Source organism: Geospiza fortis, unplaced genomic scaffold, assembly GCF_000277835.1.
Source record: "Geospiza fortis unplaced genomic scaffold, GeoFor_1.0 scaffold172, whole genome shotgun sequence".
Lineage (NCBI taxonomy): Eukaryota > Metazoa > Chordata > Aves > Passeriformes > Thraupidae > Geospiza > Geospiza fortis.
In genome coordinates, this window is record NW_005054309.1 from 5,376,569 (window position 1) to 5,399,428 (window position 22,860).

The 22,860-nt window shown below is 40.9% G+C and overlaps 1 protein-coding gene across 1 annotated transcript in view; it reads right to left on the reverse strand.

Annotated features, from left to right (window-relative positions):
- The window catches only part of ACTL6A (actin like 6A), a 49,233-nt gene that overhangs the window by 8,984 nt on the left and 17,389 nt on the right, over positions 1 to 22,860 (reverse strand). Inside the window, exon 2 of the mRNA XM_005419020.2 lies at positions 102 to 247. Within this exon, the coding sequence (XP_005419077.2) occupies positions 102 to 247 (146 nt within the window). The remainder of the gene's footprint in view (positions 1 to 101; positions 248 to 22,860) is intronic.

Sequence of the window (22,860 nt, forward strand, 5' to 3'; positions counted from 1 at the left end):
GGGGACGGGGAGAGCGCAGAGGAGGCGGGCGGTGAGAGGTGCGGGGCAGGTGAACTGGGGACCGTGAGAGGAATCACAGAATGGTTCAGGTGGGAAGGGACCGCAGTGGATCCTCTGGTCGCACTTCCCAGCGCCAGCAGGGTCGTCCCAGAGCACGTGGCACAGGATTGCGTCCAGAGGGTTCTGGGGTATCTCCAGTAAGGGCGACTCCACATCTTCTATGGGCAGCCGTTCTAGTGAGCGGTCACTGCACAGGAAAGTTCTTTCTCATGTTCAGGTGGAACTTCCTGTTCATCAGTTTCTGCCCGTTGTCTCTTTTTCTGTTGCTCAGCTCCACCTGAGAAGGGCCTGATCCATCCTTTGCTGACATTATTGAGGTCACCTCCTCCCGAGGCTGAGGAGGCTCTGCTCCCTCAGCTTCTCCTCATGAAACACTCCAGTCCCTTCTTCATCCTCTGCTAAGGAGCTCCAGGAGCTCCCTGTCCTCTTGTATTGAGCCCAGAACTGGACATGGCGGAGGCTGCCAGGTTTGCTGGAGTGGGGAGACGTGGCTTGTGAATCCTGAGGGCTGGCAGGGTGAATTTGCTGCCGCGTGAGGAGTGAGCATCGAGCCGCTGCTCCTGGGCCCTCCCCAGTTCCACCTGACAGGAGGCTGTAACCTGGTGGGATCAGCCTGTTCTGGGAGGACCAGAGGATATAATGTCAAACTGTGCCAGGCACAGGTTAGACTCAATCTCAGAGATCTTTTCTAACCTAACTGATTCTGTGATTCATTCCCCTGCTGCTGTCAATGCTCTGTTGGGCTCTTCCACTGAAATAAAAAGCTTTTGAAGCCTGTCTTGATAGCCCTGCCTCGTGTGGTTCCTTTCTTGCTTGGGGCAGAGCCCTTGGTCTCCAGGGCTGGTGTGTCTCGGAGCTGGGCAGTTCAGCTGCAAGTTTTCCAGCTGAACTTGTAGTTAGGATTTCACATCGCCTTGTTTGGTGTCAGAGCGCCCAGCCAAACCTGGTGTTCCGCCAGGACAGCCAGAGATGGGTCACTGTAAAGCTGCAGGAATTGAAGAAAACAAAAGACCTCAGGCCTAACCAGCAGTTAGCATTAGAGAAAACTAAAATTTTAACTGGAGAACAAGGGAATTGGCTTAAAGAGCAAGTGTTCCTGGTGTGCAACTTTTTGAATTTTTATGTGAGGTGGATGTTTTTGGAGGGGATGGGAAGCTGTGTGTTCTTTTAAAGTTTACCTAAGATATATAGCTTGTTTTTGTAATACTGTAGCAAGGATCTTCAAGTAATTAGATTTAGTCTTCTTAATAAAATATTTTACTTTACATTTACATTTGACTATAAATCTTTGGATAGTATAATGAACAATCTTAATAGCACCTAATTATTGGACTATAAATGATAAAAAGATGTATTTTCACCATAAAACAAAAATTTATGGTGTGAGCTCGCTGTGTCTTGGATAGGGAGTTCAGAATTTCCTACAAAACTTTAAGTTTTTTCCTAACCTGTGACTTAAGTTTCAGTTATACCTCCCTGAATTTAATCAGGGAGATAAAACTGACATTTGGTGTACCCAGTAGTTTTGTTCTGGAAGCTGAATGAATTAGCTTGTTAAAGCTGTTGAGAATTTAATAAATCACTACAAATCTCAGGAAACTTTCTGCTGGTGAAGAGGACAAGCAGCCTAGATGTGTGAGTTTGTTCTGCAGCTCCTAAGATGCTGCAGTTAACACTGGGCTTGTGAACAGCAATCCCCCTTTAAGGGAGAGGGGTGTCAAAACATAGGAAAAGTAGTAAAATCCAGCAGTCCCAAGGGACAACCACTTGAGTTGGGTTTTTTAAAGCACAATTATGACAGTACAAGGAGATTATTTGATTTACTAACTCTCAAGGACAAGGAACTTAATTTGACACATAGTTTGAGTCTCTGTTTCTTTAAGGAGCAAACGTCATAATTTTATCACGCAATTAAGAAATTGTTTTATAATTTATACTATAATACAACTACAACATATAGATGCTAACATTAGAAAGATAAATCCTGCTGTTTCATTAACTGTACATCCTGAAGCCAGTGCACCTTCATTTTGTGTTATGAAATATTTTCAAGTGAGTATGTTATCATGATTTCCAGTATGTGGCACTAATACTCAAGGCATAGTTCTTTGAGGAGGAGGAATTAATTGCAGATGGGAAAAGCAGTTCAGAAAATTTGGAATTACCATGCCAGAGGTTCTTCATTTAGCTCCTTCTTGTGCTCTATTTTGCAGTGATGATTCCTTGTGTTCATGTGATAAGTGACACTTTTAAGCCAGACCCTGCTCTCTGCACAGCAGCTGCTTGTGACTGGTCTGCAAGACAGAAACCAACACAGCATCCTGCTGCTTTAGTTTTCTTCAGTATTTCTTCAACACAAGAAGAAAGAAGATTTCCATACCCTGGAAATCATGTTGGTGTCTAGAACCCTCGGGATTTGATAGCCATAAGGAACAAAACCAAATCCATGCAATTCACAAGAAATCTGGAGTATAAGGGGAAGGAAATATAGACTGACAGCTCTCTAGGTCCCTCTTTTGTTTTCCTTGTACTGTTCCAAGTGTGTCCATGCAGGGAAAGTGTGCAGGGCATCACCACTGTGGTTTGACAAGGCTCTGCAGTGACTTTGCTTTGCAGCAGGTGGATAACCCTACACTGTTCCATGCACAAGAGAAATAGACTTGAGGCATCTGTTTTCAGCAGAGTCTAACCTGACTTATAGAGTTTCAGATTATTTCAGTGAACTCCTGCATATCATCCTACGTTTGCATAAGAGCAGGTGAAACCTGTAGTTTTGCTGCCACTTTCCATAATGAACTCAAATATTTTGGGGTATTTTAATAATTTTTGCTTCGTTTCATCAGAAGAAAGGATTGTAAAATCAAGGTAGATAGGAACAATAACTGTATTTTATCTAGGTTCCCATATTGGTACAAATAGCCATAATATCTTGGCAGGAGTTGTGGATGCAGGTGTAACACAAACCATGTGCTTTTCATGGGAATATCACATACTGATTTACTGTATCTGACATTATATTGTAATCCTAGTGCCAGACACTGACATAAATTGTCCATGGCAATAAAGAGAGGAATCATTTAAAAGTGAGGCATGAAACAAGGCATCAAATTATGATGCTAACTCATAGGCAAAAATTAATTCCATCAGTGATAATCTGGAGAAACAGAAGTTTCCTAATTATTGCTTTGAGATTTTTAAGGCTTCATTGTTTCAAGCAAGTTCATTCACCTTTTTGGTGACATAAAGCAATGTAGAAAGTAATGTACATGTCAAGACAAAACTGAACAGAATGATTTTTTTGTTTCTCAACAAGCAGCACTTCCCCATGGGGTGGCTGATGGCCTGTTGCTTTTGAGCTGTGCCATACAACTGCCAGCCAGTCTCCCAGGCTGCAGTGCCAGCAGACTGCCTGGGACAATGGCTTATTCATCATGTCTGGGTTCCTCCTTGTTTCTTCATTGCAAAATGCATGTTAAAGGTTTTATTTTTCCTATTTTCGGATGAGGTCTTAAATGTTTATTTGAACTAGGAAAGCATCTGTAGATGAAAAAGCAAAATAATAATTAATACTTATTCACTCAATAACTTTGTATGACCTCTCAGCTTTCCACTTTGCTAAAGTACTTGGGTGCTTTGTCCATTTAAATCCTCCCCTTCCTCAGGGAGGCTGAATATCATTCTCCTGCAGAAAATGAGCAAGAACAGAAATTAAATGCTGAACCTCACTAAGGAGCCTCAACACTGGCACAATGACTTTTAGGTTCTTATCTCAGACTGAAGTCCAAGCACTGAATTCTGTTTCATATAAAATGGACTAAAGACAGACACACCTTAAACTTGGATGATCACTGTAGAGGCTGTTTGGTTCTTACCAATTGAAAATTCTGAGGAAAGGAGATGTGTCTGAAATCTCTCTGCGACTCCAGCAAGGCAGTCCTGAGGCTATATGTTCCAGAATCTTCTTTTGGAGCTGGTGTGTTTAACTGGTTCTGCAAAAGAGCCGTGACTCGCTCTTATTGTAGAACATGACTGAAGGAAGAGGTGATGGTGCTTGCCATTAATGCACAGTTAACTTTCCCTCACCAATGGATGGCCTGACTCAATTTCAGCAGAGAGCATGCTGAGCTTCCATCTGACTGCCTGGAGTGGTAGTGACTAGGATATGCTGGAGCATAGGGGGAAAACCATGTAATAACAGAACTACTTGATAGTTCTGTCCTGTAAGTGGTTCCTGGGAAACCACATTAGAGGCCTCCAGACCCTTTCATTGTTTAGATCAGGCAGAGTAAGGAATCACAGAGCCAGGTTTGATCAGCAATGTACAGCAATGCTGGCCTGGAACTGGTTCTTGATAATTGGTCTTCTGGGCTGAGCTGGCCCTGGCCAGAACTGAAGTGTGCCTGTATTGCCCTTCTCAAATGAGTCTCCTGTGCACATATGTCTCACTTGGCTCAGCCCTGTCAGAACTCACTGTTTCAGGCTTACTCTTACAGCTCTGTAGTCGCTTTGGATTCTTGCAGGGCTTATTTTCTTGGCAGCTGGGCCAACCCTGACCTGACTCAGTACCTCTCAGCTGCAGAAACAAAGCTCCTTACAGCTGGGAACCAGCTTAGCCTGACAAACAGAAGATCTTTGTGTCACCTGAGCCCTGCCATTAAAGAGGGCATTGATCCCCTGCCCTCCCCACTGTGGCAGTGGCAATGTGGCTGTGAGAGCTGAGCAGGTAACATGGAGCACTGATCTGCTCCCTGGCCAGATGCAGCATGGCAAGGTGCACAGCCCTGCTCCTGGCTTTCCAGGAGGTGCTGCCGTGCCTCTGTAGCATTTTCAGACTGTGGTGCTGTGTGGAGACTCTGTGGGTGATATGAGGCAGTGTGGGGAGCAGAGCTGCAGGGGTGTGCTCACCACTGACCCTACAGACCTGGTGACACGTTTTGTGTCACCAACAGGCTTGGAATCTTGGTCTGGTTTACTTTAGAAAGCTGTTTGCACTTGGCATCAGGAAATGTTTGTTGTGCAGGGGAGGTGTTGGTGTAGCCACATTTGTCCTGTGTGCTCTGCCACCAGGAGAGGGCTCAGGCAAAGCAGGGGCAGAGACACTGGCAATCCACAAAGTGCTGCAGGGTTTGGAATACAAGTGAGAGCAGCATTATTTCTGCTGGGCTTCAAAAACCAAAGTATTGGCTTGGGGGTTTAGATTTATGTATTACTGTATCACCAAATAGATATATATATTGTTGTAAACTAAATTATTAAACAGCAGTGAGGAAAAACAACAGTGCATTTGCTGGATGGGCATGTTTGCAAAGTGATTGTCCCTTCTTTCTTGAATTCATTCATGTCATTACTGTGACAAGTAGGTACTCTGTCATCCAAAATGAGCATGTAGAGCAATGCAGTTGCATTGCAGCAAAAAGTCTGATGAGAAAAGGGTTTGTTTCTATTAAGAATTACCGGTTTATAGAGGGAAGCTTCAGATTGCAGTGCTTTATCTGAATATTTATTCACAAAAGATCTATCATAGGGCAGTCATGCTACAGCTGTTCAAAAGTGTCAGCTGCTGAATTACAGCCTCAACACACATCTGCATTATTATGCTCCATTTTGAAAAGTATTGGGATGGTATATATAAGATCTTTGCATTTGTTGATGTTTATTGTTTGATGATTTGAAATTGCTTTAACAGATACGTTCATGGCATATTTTATGACTAATGTAAGAATCCTGACTTTTATATCACATGCACATTTGTAATTCCTTTGTCTTCTGCTTATGTGGTTATTTTGGAGACTGATTCTTCTCTCTTACCACACTGACACAGTGTCTTTTATTTCAGTACAGCAAAACTGTGTGCATCAGGCTCAAGACATCTTCCTTGCAAGTGAAATGGAGAGGAATGAGTGCTTCCAAGTGTTATCAGAAAAAGATGTGGTACAGTGGAGAACCTGATCAGATCTGCTGATGATGGATTTTCCTTGAGTCCTGATATGTCAGCTTACATGGGTGGGTAGCCTTCATTATTTACTCCTATATATGAGAATTAGGTGTGGCATAGAGAATCCTGGCTAGGAGGGTGCTCAGGGATGTTCTTTCTCACAGGGCATAAACAGCATATAAAAGCACCACTCCATGAAAAGCTTGGTATTTTGTATTTATTAATTGCTTGATTTCATTGACCAATCAAGAAAAATAGAGGTAAACAGTCTAGCACTGTGGATGCTTACAGTAGGGAGACTTGATGTAAGCAAGTCTCAGGTATTTTTGAACCAGTGGTTTAGGAAACTGGGCTCATGCTACCCTTTTGATTGCTTCCACAAATTATAAAGTTGCAGCATAAGCTGCATTATATTAGCTGGCAACAGTTCATCCATGTAGAACACAGCCTGCATGAGTATCTTTATCCTAGTAAAAGCTTTGATCAGAAATTTTTGCTTTTTTGAGACACACAAAAGAATCTAAACATGAAACAAAACTGGAAGAAGCCAGGCCTTTTAAGCTGTAATTCCCAGAAGCTGCTTATTTTCAATGGTTTGTTTAGATGTGCCTTAATCAAAGCTGCAGACACTGTTTCTCTACATGTGTACAAGTGCTTTTAGGCTCACCAGTGCCAGCACAGGGAGAGCCAGTGCTGGGCACCTCAGATCTGCTGCTCACTGTGAGTTGCAGTGCAAGCTGTGAGGATCCCGAGGCTGCAGCACCTCTCAGGACTGTGGTTTGGTTGGCTGGGTTGGCCAATCTGAACCAGCACTGAATTGTGCCCTTTAGGTTGTGAAATAATCTTAACCAAAGACTCTGCAGGTGTCACCTGCTCAGGTGACCTTGCCCCTGTGCTCTGTTGGGATGATGGGGCTTGCTGTTGTCCCCTCTGGTCAGGACTGCTCCAGTGTTCCTGCCCTAGCATTCCCCTTCACAGTGATTGTCACCCACTGGAGTATTTTAGCACAGGGTTTATGGGGTCAGCAGAGGTGGGTCTGGGTCACTGAGGTGCTGGATGACAAATGCAGGAACTGGGAAAAATATGGAGTCATCCTGTGCTTGGATGGATCTGTTTTAAAATGCAAACTGTGTGCATGGATTCGATTAAAATGGGGTAGTGAAGGATACTGCTTTACAGCACTGTGTTCCTGTTCAGATGTTTGCATTTTCTGAAAGTTAGTACTTGCTATTCCTTAGTTTATCTCGCTGAATTTCACTGTAATAATGTTTCCAGATAAAGCTACATTGTGCGAAAGCCAGAGAATGCTAAAAAGCTGTAATTTCTCCTCCTAAGGAATGTTGTTATCTTTCAGCATGAACACCCTTGACATCAGCTGGTGTTGCTGCAATATTGCTAATGGAGAAGTGCAAGGACACTAATAATGGGTTTGGCATCATCTGGCAAGGCACACGTGTGTCCTTCTTCTAGAAGGACAGAGAAGGAAAAAGAATATATTGTCCTTACTCAAGAGGGTATTGTTCAGAATCATATCTATAGCCTGGGAAACAAACATCATCATTCTCCCCTTTGATGTTTACATGACATGACAGTGTAAGGGCTTCTGGAGAGATAATATGTTCTGATAGGTTTGGGATTTTTTCTGTAACTCTGTGGCATAAAGGACATTGAGCCTGCTAAGCCTGAACTTATTTTTTTTCCAGCTAAAAACCAGACTGGAGTGGACACACCTAAGAGAAAAGACAGAATTTGGAAAGCGTGGAGAAAGTGTGATTGTCCTTTACACCGGGTCACTACAGGCATAGTTAAGTGAATGGATTCTGCACAGGATGCATTTCACAAGCATTTAAACAGTTGAGCCAGAAAAATGCTGAAAACTTTTAATTCCCACTCACTTGAGTGAGCTGATCCTTTTCTGTGATGAATCACTTAAAATCAGTAATAATTTACTTACAGAGTGATTCCTGTCTCCAGTCTTTTTTAACATACTGATGAATTTTTAATTTAATTTGCTAATGTGTTGGCAAATTATACCAGTGTATAGAAAGGGTCCTTTAAGGACTGGCAACCCTTTCTTAATTTGTGCCTCTCCCTAAGACTCCATTAAAAACTCTTTTTTCTTCCCCATCTCCCCACTCATTGGCTGGATTTGTCCCTCTTGTGCTGCCCAGAACATTCACATGAGTCAGTCTCACATGCTCAGACAAAGGCAAATTGACAGGCCTGAATATGATCTGAAAATATGAGGGTTTTGTTAAGACCATCAAACACAGAAATCTCTGTGCAATCTGTGTTGCAAAAACACACAAAGTTTTTGTATATTTCAATATTTTTGGTCCTACATTTACTAACATTTCATACTATATATTTCCATGGCAGACCACATTTGTTCTTACAAAAGCAACTTTGGGAGCACCAATGGTAGGAGTTTTGTTTAGTTTTGGTAATGAGTGGCAGGTTGGTGGAAAGTTTGTAGTTGGATCTCAATTTCAGCAAAGTGTAATTGTAAAAAAATGAGAAGCTTAGATTTGGACCATCAGGGTGAAGATTTATGGGAACATAGAGCTTTCATTGGTCCTGCACAAATGGCTAAACTTTGCTTTCTGTGGTTTCTAAACACAAAGTAATCCTTGTCCTCCTCTCAGGAAAAAGATGTAATATCAGAGGTAATGTTACACTGAGATTTCACTTTGCTCAGACCAAGATATTTGTCAATTACAGCCCAGCAGTACATTTGCTAGTATGATGTTGCCAGAGTTTAAATAATTAAAAATGAGTTGTCTTCAGCAAATAAATAAAGTACATCTAATGGATCATTATGGAATATCCTTTCTGTTCATTACTTCTTTGCTTATAAAACTCAGTCACTTCCAATGGCTCATTCAGGCTTTTTGGAAAATTGTCATGATACAAGTGTAACACCTTCCTCCTGACTGCAATGGAGTAGTAGATTTGGAAAATAACAATCTGAATTGCAGTGACTGCTAACTTTTACTCTATAAAACTGTAACTAATTGAATTTAGGCAGCCAGGGACAGAAATATCCTCGTGGAAGCTGCTGGTTACTTCCATTTCAATTCAGGTTTGGAGCAGGGCAGAGTTTAAATACATCTAATGTGTTTTCATCAGTTCAACGGGAAACTCAGTTGTCATGGTAGAGCCATTTCCATCCAACTTTTACATAATAGCTAAGTGGTTAGAGCAGCCACCTCACCTCACTTACTTCTTCAGTTCTTATTTCAGAGAATTGTGCCCTTTCCTTTAGGTTATGAAATTATCTGAATGCTAATGCTCTCCAGTATGCTCTTGGAAAGTTGCTTTTTTGCACATTTAGGAATGCAGAAATCTGAGGTCTAAAGAAGAGCAAGGAGAAGGATGCCTGATCCTGGATTGTAATTGGTAACACATTCAAGCAGGGGTGGAAGATGCTTTTCTTGAGTTTTGTACCCAGAATTCCTTCAGTTTTACTGAATTGTGGAGTGATGCAGATGCTAAACAATCTCAAAGCAGATTTCTTTTTTAACTTACTTGTGCTTTTTAAAATCTAATTGTGGAAGAAGTAACCACACCCAAATTCATCTTGCTGTGTGACAGACAGCTCATCATATGATCAAATTCACTGTGACCATTCTGGGCAAAAATAGCAAAATGCTTTTTATTTTGTCCCCTGGTGTTTGGCTAGAGCTACATCTTCTTTAGGCACAATTACCAGTAACACTGAATACAATGGCTAATGTTTTAATGACATAAACATGGGAACTCTTGTACAATTTTTACAAATTAATTGTTAGGGAAAAATGAGGGTATGAGACATAAAGGGAATAAATATAATAATAGGTAACTTTATGTAGCAACAAATAAGGTGAAAAGGAATAATGAAAAGTACATCCACCCTTGTCTGAATATCACTGTGAGCTATTTTAATGGGAAATTTAAACAGAATTGAAGAAATAAAAGAGAATAAACGCAGTGTCTGAATTATTAAAATAATCAACCCCCAATTTGCTTCAATTAAATACTTAGAGATGCTCCCAATGTTTTGATTAAGAAAAAAATTAGAAAGTTTCTTATTCACCTCAGCAGGCAGCTCTGCAAAATGGAAGGTCCCTGTGCTCCTCTGAAGCCATTTAATGCATATGTGAGCATGGATTCCCAGAACTATCTATAATGCATATAGTGCTTTCTTCTCTCAGTGGCTTTTTTTCCCACTCTCTTTACGTCATTTGCCATTTGTGAGGGTTGCCAGGGTAATGACCAATCATCCCTGGAGAGATGCCTGCTAGTAAGGACAACATAGGCTTTCTCTTTTTTGGTATTCTGCAGTATGTATTTGAGAGCTATTCTAGCATCGAGATTGCAGAACTTTTGTTTAGTTAGCAGGGAGGGAAAGTTTACAGAGTATGAAATAACAGTTTACAACTATTGAGGTAAGTGAGGAATTTTCTGTTTTATTAACTGTCCTGTCTGGATTTATTCAAAGCATTGAGCATCATTACTTTATTTTGTTGTTGTTGTTGTTGTTGTTGTTGTTGTTGTTGTTATACATGTAGCTGACCTTGAAATTAGAGAGGTTTTGCCTAATGTGAACAATGAAATCTTAGTATTGCTGCATATACAGGAGGGCAGGATTTTATTCTCTTTGTAATTATGAACCCCACAGCCTCTCTCAGCACTGCAATCACCATATACATCCACTCATCCCCAAAATATTTTCGGAAGAATTAATTAAAAATAAGAAACCCACAGAGTGTTGTAATGCAGATTTCAGAGCATGAAGTGTGGCTGCCTCTCAGGCAAATGGGAAGTTCTGGATACTCTTCATTGTGCTGTATGTGTGTATTAGGCCACATCAGCTGGGAACTGAAAATCCAGAAAGGAGTCCTGTCCCATAGGGGGCTGAAGATGTTGAACTCCTGTTTGTTTTTAAATGTTGTCTCTTGAATAGCCACTTGCAGGCTCACAGGTGACTCTTTGGTCAGCTATGGACAATGACAAAATAGAGCCTTCAGGCTGCAAACCTTTTTTCTGGCACTGGGATCAGTAGTGTAAGCTGATGGTGGTCATTACCTCACAGAATGGGCCCAGATTTTGTTCTTTTGCACAAGAGGGCACCTAAACAATACATGAGAAAGGAGGCAAAAAAAGTCTATTCAGATGTTCCCAATGACCTCAGAAGTTTCTGTGAAGTGTTTACGTGTAACCTGGGTTGTGAGGGATGTGACTGAAGTGGTTGGTTTGGGATGGTTTCATTTGGTTTTTGTTGTTGCTGTTTTAAATGACCCTCCTTAGAATTCCTCTGGCACAGTTCCTTGTTTGTGTGATGGTTCCTGGGAGAGAAGGACAATTGATGAGGTGGTTGTATTGTTTTTCTGTAGAATTTGCAATGTATCAAAGTTCAAATTAGTAACTGCCTAATCAGAATTACTGTTTGCTGCTTAATATATGTGCACCTACACATGTGCTTCACATCCTGGCAATCTCACCTTTCCTGATGGGCATGGTATATATAAACCAGAATAAAGCATATATTCATTTTACTCTATTTTCTGCTTACTGCACATATATAAAGAGTGTCATTTTGGCTCACACTTTTCCCCAGTAGAAAAATATATTGGGGCACTTAATTTAGCATGGTAAATTCCAGTTGCTAAATCTTAGGTGTTGCTATGTGTTCAGATGTGTTTGTGATAGCTTTGCATTATCAAAACAACTGGAGCACAGCAGTGAGACTGGATGTGTATATGTGAGAGAGAGAAGAGAATTCAGAGTGACAATTTTAAAAGTCTGAGATGAAAATGATCTTCTCATCAGGCTGTTGAGAAAATATGTTTATTCAGAAAGTTTCCCCTTTCTAAAAATTGTTGCTGTTTTTTGACATCTGTGTGCTGGATATCACTTTTAAGCAGTTTAGGATATGAATAATATTAAATGCTTGCACTGTAGAGGAAAAAATCAGTAAGTTCAAAGAAAATTTATTGTTATCTGATGTTTATCAGCATTCCATATGATTCCACTATTTATAGTAATCTGGGAAGCAGAGCCTCAAAATGATAGTTTTGTATTATTCTAGGTGGTGTCTTTTGACAGAGAAATAACATGATGACATTTAGATAAGACAGGTTATTAGGAAAGTAGGTCTTCAAATGAGAGATTCAGAGGTAAACCTTCCTGGAGAAGATGGTGGTAACAAGCCTCAGTCTTTATTTTTCTGTCCACCTTTCCTGTGTCTATCTGCTTCACCACCTCTCCTTCCAACTTGAAAATGCTCCATAGATGTATTGTGCAGAGAATAACTGCCAGTAATTCGGGCAAGGTATCTGTGACCCCGAGGAGAGGAATAATTAACAGCACAAAGTGATCCACTGACAAAGTGGATCCTTCAGACCAGGATGGGAAAGTATGGCACAGGCTGAAAACCAAGGAGATGCTCATGAAAGGGGGGACATGTCAGGGTGGCAAATGAGAAGCCAAAAGGAGAAATCTCTCCAGGAAAGACTGAGACAGGCTGGATAAGTTCAAGAATGTCTAAAACCATTCAGTAGCCCAATCTCCTTATCCCTTGAGAAACAGAAGGCAAAAACTAAATGAAAGTGAATAGTCATTGAGGGAGCAATAGTTCCTAAACACAGTGTATGACAAAGCAAATCACTGTTGATAACAGGATTGGTGCTATCTCTGCTCTGGACAGCTCAGCCTGAACTGTGGCCTTGCTGTCGGAGGTCAGTTCTCCTGACCTGATGGATTATTTTATCTGGTAGACATCAGCTCTCCATGATCTGGAATAGATTACATTGTTGGTTGGTTGGTTTGTAGGTTTTTTTAATGAGCAGTATCTCTCTGGATCTATATCTCACAGGAATACTGTGAGTTTTAATTTGTGACTGTAGTGGTTAGTGAGAACATCAGATGAAAAATTTACTAATTTATTTTTATCAAACCAAAGCCTTCTGATTTTGCATTTTGTTATCACTGTTTGGAATCCACGTTCTTATTTCATTACCTGGGCCTGACTGTCCACTGCTATGAGTAAGCACAGCTCTGTTGCTTCTGGGATCTGGTGATGTAACTCCAAAACTCGGGTGTGAAATCATGGTGTGTGTGTTTTCAGAGCATTAGAGAATAATTTAATTGCATGAACTTAGTTAAAGTGGCCCCAAAAGGCACAGAATAGTTGCAATGTAAATGTCTCATTTTGAACTGTCAGTTACTGGTATTTTTGAAAAAAGAGTGGTGAAAATGTGCTTCATCATCCAAAACTGCCATTCAGGAGCACAACAAAGGCATGCAGGAGGAAAGTTACTGCTGCTTGCCCAGCAGTATGCATAGTTAGGAAAGGCTGAAATTTGGAAAGTGTTACAGCATTTCCAACGTGTCTTTTAAAGTGTGTGGTAAGGTTCACTTTGAGCAAGTACTGAAAGAGAAAATGTCTTGTGGTTTAAAACAGAAGTGGTTGATAGAAGATGGGCATTTTAGAGCACTTGACTCAAAGCTTCCAATTTATAATTTTAGTCCTATTTTCCAAGTATTTAACTTGAGTTTCATTGCACATCCACAGGCTCTAAGTTTCAGAGAGATGCTTTTGAACATTACATCACTTATTGCTGAATTGTTATGTAGCTGCTGTGTGATGCCAGACAAGTCCATTAAACACTTTAGGGCTTGTTTCCTCCCCTGTGTGAACTGGGGATTAGTAGTATTTACCTTATAAGACTATGGGTATTTCACTTATTCTTTATGTAGTGTTTTGAGTAGCCATGTTGTTCAAGGCCTAGTTACTTAGATATGCAAAGTACTGCAGCAAGAGCCCTGTGAGACCCCCCAGTTCATCCTGTTTTTCTGTTGTAGTTACAAGGTCAAGTTGAAATAATCCCCATGCTTATAAGAGCTTGTATGAAAAAACTTTCCTGGAGAGCAACATCTGTTATCTGGTGGTAATAGTGATTCAAAGGAGCTCTTTGGGAGGAGAATTCAGTCTGTCTCACATGAAGAGGATGACTCAGTAATTCACATTGGGAAAGAGAAACATTCTGCAGGCCTCCCAAATGTGATTCTGGAGACTCATTACATGCATTATTGTGTGCTTTTGTGAAGCTCCTGACACAGAGCAATGTGAATGGCTTCTGGCAGCCACAGCCCTGCCTCCAGCAGCAGGAGAGATCCTAAACCACCCTCAGTGCCAGGGCTGCACACAAACCCTCCTTCCCCTGCCACTCCTCCAAGCAGCATGTGTGGCTCTCATTTCTCACAGCTGGGATAAAGCAGAGCTAGGGTGTCACAACAAAGGGCAGTATGAACTGTTCTGTCCATGGCAGGACTCACCACACACCTACCCATTTACTGGTAAGTAATTAACAGCTCTGAATACAGCTTGGGCTCACTTGGTCAGAGAAATTGCATTCTGATAGTCTCTGAGCACACACATCAAATTCCATGAGCATTTAATTTTATTCTCCAATGGTCTCGGCACACACGTCAAATTCCATGAGCATTTAATTTTATTTATTGTTTCACCTAAAATTTGAGCCAAATTCAGCCCCCATCCATACAACTACCCTTGCTGCTTGATGCCTTCAGGTGAAAGCAGCCTCATTTTCTCTTATTCTGGATAAGTGAACTGTGACCCTGCCAGAAGGTGGTGGGAGCTGGTGACCCCACTCCTGCCCTTGTGTGCCTGCCCCAGCCCTGTCTGCTCCACAGAGGTTCTGAGCATCACTGCCCTGCACAGATGAAAGCACCCAGAGATGCCTTGTAGTAACATTGTGTAAAAAGCTCAGGACCTGAAATATTTACAGCTTAATTGACTGCAATTCCTATTGACTTCCATGGGTGTTTTATTCAATTAGGGGCTGCAGAATTTACATCACAGCCTCTGGCTTACATCATTGCAAATATTATTGGTGCTTATAAAGCTTTTGGGGATCTTTCAGGCTTTTAGTCCACAAAGTGACTAATGTGAAAGTCTTGCTCAGGGGTTAGAGGAGTATTTATATTCATCACATCTTTCATTTACTTATTCTTGAGTCTCTCTGTGTTATTCCTTTGGGAATGCTCATATAAAATCTGCAATTTAACAAAGAGGGGGAAAGCAGAATTGTCTTAATAGAGCAAGATTCAAGTTTCACTTTGAACATTAGAAGTGCACCTTTCTTATTTTCTTGCTTAAAGTGTAAAAGTGGATCTGATTGATTTTAATCTCATAAAATGATGGAATTAAGGCACAGTAAATTTAGAATGAATATTGAGGAAAATTAACAGTTTCCCGGGGTGAGCATGAATACAGGGACTGGAATTTAAAACTGCAGATTGGAGCACCAGAAATTCTGACAAAAAGAACTGACTCAGACTGGTGAGAAGGGTCAGGGTAGCTTGAAAGAATTTTTACCTTTCCAATCTTCATGTGCTATGAACCAGTGTTGGAGTTACTATGTAAGTAGCACTCGCAGGCCCTGTGTAGCTTAATTGTGACCTCTCAGCCTCTGACTGCAGTAGGAATATGGATAATATGGAAATCCTTATGCTGGCTCTGTGTTAGGCCTGGAGAGAAAAGGGATACAGCTTCTTCTCCTTTTCATTCAGTGCTTTGGGGAAAAGTGGTGAGTAAACCATTTCACATGTAGTGTGTGCAATGCATTTCATGCTTCTTTTTATCCAGAAACAGCAGTGAAACATCTATAAATATGTATAATTTATATATTTTTATATTTTTAGATTTTTGTGTATATATATGTGTGTGTGTGTGTGTGTGTGTGTGTGTGTGTGTGTGTGTGTGTGTGTGTGTGTGTGTGTGTGTGTAAGTAAATGAAAACAAAAGATGGCACAAGCAGTTTTAGGATGTGTGGTAGAAATCCGATTGCATTTCAGACAATATTCTTACTACAGACCTTCCTAGAAAATTCTGCAGGAAGAGCTAGGAAAGGTCACACATACATAACATGCATTGTTTTAGTTCTGTTTTAGCAAAATTGGAGAAATGCATCTGTGGCAAAATGAATACAATTCCCAGGTAGAACACTGACTTTCTTTAATTCTGTCATGGTAGGTGAAGTGAAATTGGACATAAAAATAAAGGTAGCCTCCTTATAGAAGGCTTTTTTTTTTTTTTTGCAGCAGAGAGCACAATAAATGTTATCTGTCAGGGAAAGAAGCAGGCTATTTAAATTCAGGCAGCACAGCATCTTCAGTTGGAAGGTCTATTTTTAACTTCAGATGTAGCTTAATTTAGAAACTGAGCAGTCCAAGTGCCTTTTTTTTCCTCCACTTCTCTGACTGGAGATTTTTTATAATGATTGTAGATACCCTTGTGTGATGATGCTGAATAGAATGAGAAATACATTATCCTGAGCTTCAAGGTCATGAAAATGCACATCTAAACAAAGCAGCTTTGTGGCAATATTGGCATACACGTGTAAACACAGACCAGATGAGATCAATGTACTGTTTTCTAAGCACAAGGGCCACTTTGGCAATTTGCCAGGAGGTTGCATAGAATTTTCATATCCATTTATGCAAGATCTTACCCAGATCTGTATTATTTTGTGTAGGAAGTGCTGTAATTGCATATAGTCCTATACAATGTGTGATAAAGAGAGTGTAAATTCCAGTGGTTTCTAAGGCAGAAATATTTATGAGAAATCTGGCAGTGATTTCCTGCATTGATTTTTCTGAGCCAGCTTCTTGTATTTCGCTTTGTTTGCAAGTTAATCACAAGAATTGAGGAGCTCATTTCGTTATAGAAGATATTCAGAATTAAGAATTGCAGATTTGACTCTATTAAGTGATTACAGGCTTTTTAATGTATTCAGAATCAGAATATGAAAAAATCCTCTCACAAATGGAAGTACTTCCAAGATGGCTTGTTGCAAACACTCTTCTTGCATAATTGCATACTCTATGTCACTCAGCATTCATCGGGTGAATTGCAGTAGCATTTCAGCATGAAGCTCAATTCAAGTTGGATTTTACAGTTTACCTGTTCAAGCTCAGCCAGGAGAGATTCTGAAAGCTCTTCCAGTTGCATAACAATAACAGGGAGTGGAGAGACATGTGCCATTGCGACAGAAATGATGGGTTATTAATAAGCTGGATGTGACATGGGAAAGTTGGCTCTATTTCTGAGCACAGTGACACCTTCACCATTAACTCCTGAGCACACACAACTTTGTACAGAAATTTTGCTTGAAGGGTTGAGCATTTGTGCACGTACAGAAAAGAGAAATTTTTCTGTAGTCACCTAAAATCCTGCAATTATATGTGAAAGCTTCTGCTGCCATTTATTCTTTAACTTATGACAGCTAAAATTAGAGGCTTTCATTCCATTGTTTTTATACACCGGGTAGTGTGATGTAATGTAGAAAGAACATCATAAAACAAGTTAGAAATGTAGAGTTGTAATCATGAATGTTCAATGGAGGCTAATAGGAAATGTCATTTAGAAGCTGGACTATTTCTGAATTGCCTGCTTGGATAGGGATTCTTTCATCTTCCTCTGAAACATTTGTTTTTGAGAAATGCTCCTTTCCCTGGTTATGTTCTATGTGGAGGGAATCTGGGACTTATCCCAGAAGCTGTTAGAGCGATTAGACCCTGCTGTGGGGTTTCCTCAATTCTCTGCTGGCCACACAAACCTGAATCAAGGCTGAATTTAGTCCCTGGGAGGCATTTTAGTGGTGCTATCAGACCAGGAAATTCAGAGTGTGACGCACGGTTTGGATTGGGAATGTGAATTCACAGCCCTTTCTTAAAGAGGCTTTTCTTTATAGTAAAGCAGATATATTGCAGCAGCATTTGCTGACGTGTTTCAGCTTTCAAAAAAGAATGTGTTTTTCTCATCAGAGACTTGATCTGAGGCTTGTAGCAAAAGAAGCATTCAGCACATGCACTTTCTTGTTTTAGGTATGTTGGTATGCTGTCAAGAGGCAGGATTCAGTTTGCCTGTTTAAGAAGTTTAAAAAAAGACTAAAAGCCATCCAAAAGGAGCAGGGGGGTAGGGGGGTTGTCAAGAAAAAGCTGAAGTCTTACAGAATTGAGGGCAGTATTTTAGGTCTTACAGAAGTACAGGGTATACCCAAAATAAATTTCTGAATGGCTTTATAAAATCTAATCAGCTTGACAATAAAACTGTCCATTTGTATCTGCTTTGTTTTCATTGAGTTTGTAGTACAGAGGAAAACTGGCATGAGAACAAATAGTAATTCTATTTTCAGGCATTCAGACTCTTAAATAGCAAGTGTCTTTGAAGAAATATGGTAACACAGATGATGAGGTAGGTTTAAAGCAAAACTTGGATTTGTCACAGAGCAGCACTAAAGTACTCAGCGACATAAAGGAGGTTGTAGCAAGGTGGGTGTTGGTCTCTTATCCCAAATAATAAGTGATAATAAAAGAGGAAATGGCCTCAAGGTGCACCAGGGAAGGTTTAAACGGGATATTTGGAAGAGTTTCTTCATGGAAAGGATTGTCACGTCCTGGCACAGGTGCCCAGGGCAGTGGATGAGTCACCACCCCCGGATGTGTTTAAAGGATGTGGAGATGTGGCACGTGGGGACATGGGTTAGTGGTGGACTTGGCAGTGAGAAGTTGGACTCAATGATCTTAGAGGTCTTGCCAACCTAAAAGATAATAATTAGTTTTTATTTCGTAGTTTTCATCCACAGATCTCAATGTGTTTTATAATGGAGGTCAATCACATGCATAATGTACTGACTCTTCTATAAGAATTTTGGTATAACTTTTCTGTTCAAAAAGTTTAGGCTGCTCTTCTGTGTCCCTTGTTACAGGAAAATGTATCAGTGTTCCACAAATCACAGTAGGAAGGACAAGTAGTGCGCTGGAGGTTTTATTAATCAGTGTGCTGTCTTCCCAGAAATGGAAAATTATTTTATCAAAGTGTGACAAATTAGAAGTAAATAAATTGATATTCAGGTGAAATCCAGGAGACTACCAGTCACTGTGTGTCTATAAAAATGCAGTGTGCTATTCCTGTAAAAGGATTTCCACGAATCAGGATGAAAGGAATCCACAAACCTACGTAGGCATTGTCATCCCATGCTCTTTCATCTCGGAGGAGATGGTCACAGACACAGAACTAAAAATATTCACATTTGAGAGCGCATGCTCTCGAGAGGGGATCAAAGGCTGAGGTGCTGTTTAGGCATGCAAACACCCAGAAGTGTCAGAGCAGGAAGAGTGTGGTTGAACCAGTTACTGCTCTGATAAAATCTTCTGCTTCAGCTTCAGCCAAATTGGTGATAGTGACAGAGATGGGGTGCAGGGACTCGGGGAAAGAGATGTGTAGGGCAATTCCTATTGCCTGACCTTGCGTGCCTGACACAGGTGCCTAAATGAGGAAAGCAATTTTTCCTGGACTTCTGAAAGATTAAATACAGAGGATGATATTTCAGAAATTCAGAGTCCACAAGTATGGCTTCTGCTCTGAAGCACCTCTGGAGGAGCTGGACACCCCTCAGTGATTTTGTGGGAATCTTGGGTGAAGTGCCTGCCCTGAGCCCCTGGGCTGGTGTTAAACACAGCCCAAGCAGGGCCACTCCAAAGGCAACTTTGTACCCAAACTGACAATGTTCTTTGCTTGGGAAACTTCCTTTTTCCCCTCAGGCTTCCCTTTCTGCTCTTTATATGACACACAGACCTCGTGTGGGGAGGCTGAATCACTTGTCTGAAGGACAGAGCTGATCTCAGGTCTGTGCATTGCACTTTGAACCAAGTCAGAGACTCTCCTCTATGTCCCTACCTAGACAGGGAGGTTATTTCTCTGATCAGGGTTAACCTTCATAAAAGTCCCTGGCAAAACCATAACTTGTGTTGTTTAGTTCAATAACATCTCTGAAAAACAGAACAAGGTTCATAGCCAAACCAAGAGCAATAGTTTTTGTGCCATATCTGATTTAATAAGAAAGGAGTAAGAAAGGAGTATTTTTACTTGGAAAGGAGGATATGTAAAATTTGGCTTTTCATTAAAACAGATAACTTTTTTTTTTAACTCAAAAAGGAATTTAAAAAAATGTATTGTTAAAAATACAGTTTTCAATTTAATTGCTTAAAATTTTGCATCCAAGGCCTAGCTCTGGAAGTTCTTTGCAGCTGACTTGCAGCACTATTAAGACTTCTCATGTTTCTCTGTTGCACTTGTCTTGTTTAATACCAGACAAGGAGCCGTGTGGGTGACAGCTCTATACCAACAAATCCTAACAGACAGATGCTATGATTTGATCCTGATATTCACTCTATGTTTTACTTAGTGCTGCAACCAGGAATTAAAAATATGAGCACATGCTTTTTTCCTGTATATTTGTCCATAAGAAAGCCTGACCTGGTGTAACATAATAGTAATAGGAAGCTATTTTTAGACCAAATAAAGCAGGGGAACAATGACAATAATATGGTTCATGGTACAAGAAAGCTGACATTGGCTGACATTCATCACCAGATTTTGCATTAGCATCCACCATCCCTGAATAAAGCACTAAGAAGAAACTTCCTCCTCGTATTAAGTGGCCTTTTACAGAGAGGAGATCCAGTTGAGCTGATAATGTCACCAGGAAGTGTGTGCAGTATTTACAATCTGGGTGACAAGGTAAATACTCACTCCTGGAGGCAGCTGGGGCAGGGGCACCTCCTGTGCCTGAGCCCTGGTGAGGTACCAGGGGGAATCCCAGAGCCAGGGAAATCCAAGGAAGAGCAGAGAGCTCTTGTGAGCAATCTTGGGAGTGACCAGGAATGCTCGGTTTTGAATTTGGAAGTGGAGGTGGTGAACACAAGAATTGTGAGATGGCTGAAGTTCTATTCCAAAGAAAGCGGCAAGGCTGGAGAAATGTTGCTAGTGGTGTTTCTCTGGTCTATTTAATATATTCACCAGTGTGGTGAGGTGAAATTCCTGGGTTAGACACATTGGGAGGCATTGCCAATGTTGAGGAAGACTGAGTTGATGTTCAGAAAGGATTAGGCTAACTTCTTTACCAGCTTGCTGGTGATGTCATATAAATAAGTCTCATGCTGTACAAACCAGATACTCTGGGTTCAATAATAACCTCGCCTGTAACCTGGGGCTTTGTGAACTGGAAGTAGCAGAGGTGGGAATAAAGCTGAGTGCACTTATCAGTGGAAGGATGAATGTGATAAAACACTGGAATATAATGGGGTAGAAAACATAATGCAGTCCTGGAAGGTGAGAGGTTTTTAACAATTTGAAGGAAACATTGGTACCATCTTACAAGGAGTGTTAATGTCTCTAGGGTATTTCTACAGTTGGGTGTAGCTATTTTCAGAAAAGTTAACTCAAATGTGAGAGGTGTAAAGTAGAGCTGTATGATAAGCAAGGGAATGGAGCCTCATCTTTTGAAGGGAAATTAGAAATGCCTCATGGACCAACCAAATGGAGGTTTCTAGGGTGATGAATCATTAAATACACTGGAAGCAAGCAATGGTGAGTGGAAAAGTTCAGTGTCCATGATCACTGAGGCCTCTCTGCTGAGATCACTAACAAAGCTGAGCTGCCATTCATTGCCTATTCAGTAGCTTTCCTTGGGATGTGTTTAGTGGTCTGGTGTTAATTCCAAAAGTGCACAAAACTTTTGCATGTGGCACTGACAGGAGGATGGCCAGCAAGGCTGTGCTTGTATTAGGACTGCACTAAATACTCAGCAGCCTCAAAAAATGCCGTTTTCAAATCTTGCCTGCAGATTACTTACAAGAGAAAGAGATTTCTTTAAGTGAGATGAGCTTGCTGCTGTTTGGCGTGTCTGAGCTGGGCTGTGGTGGGGCCAGCCCCTGGCCCTGCCTGAGCAGCCAGCTCGGTGTGCTGAGCTCTGGGTTTGGCTGGGAGAGCTCCGTGGGTGCGGGGCGTGCTGACATCACAGCCCCGAGGGTGGCAGCTATTAGCTGCTAGGAATAGTTACAGGCAAACACTGAATAGAAAAATCAAATGTCTGCTTCAGCCACCAGTGCATGGGGAGGCAAGGAGCTTGAGCTCAGCTGAGGGGCTTTCTGTTCAAATGCAAGGGCAGCAACGTTGGGCATCACCCTGATGCAGGTGATGCTTTAGGATTTGTGAGCTGGGAGAGCCCACAGAGACAAGTTCATCCCTGGTGCAATTCCAGAACTGTCATGGTAAGTGAGCTTTTTATGTTTATTTCCCACTGTTTAGGTTATCTGATCTAAGTGATCTGTGTTGTGCAGTCCTTACTGTAACTGTGGGATTTAAGAGAACCATGTCAGTGTTTCTGCCAGTATAATCACAGCTCTTTTAAAAGATAAAACACAATAAAGCAATACTAATTTTGCAAAATGAAGTGTTCAAGGTTAAGAAATAATGTACAGTAAAAACTACACACATAGTGGACATAGATGGTGCCTCCAGTCTCCAAGTTCAGGAAAGTATCCTGCTCATCCTGTTTGGGGCTATTTGGCATAAATGTTACAACCTTTAGGCCTTGGTTACAGATTTATGAACTAGGACAGGCTTGAAGACAGAGGTCACATTTTCAGGTTTTACTTACTTCCAGAAGTAATACAAACTTCTGTTTAATGTTTCTGTGGTATTAATAAGGTGTGTCAGATATTAAACTGTTCCAAATTAAGGTTGATCTAGTTAAAAGAAAGCACATATAAATACAGAAGCAATATAAGGTGAAAATTAATATTAACACAGGACTGGGTGTCTCACCACCTTTGAATACCTCATCTTGTTTTTTTTATACTAATTAGGCCGTGCACAGAAATGTTCAACTAGGTCTACCAATGCTCTTAGGAGATCTTCTAACCTGAGCTACTCCTAATAATATTTTTTACACTTCTTAACTTACTGTATAAAGGCAGGCAGGGGTAGAAATATAAAGCTGTGACACTCCCAG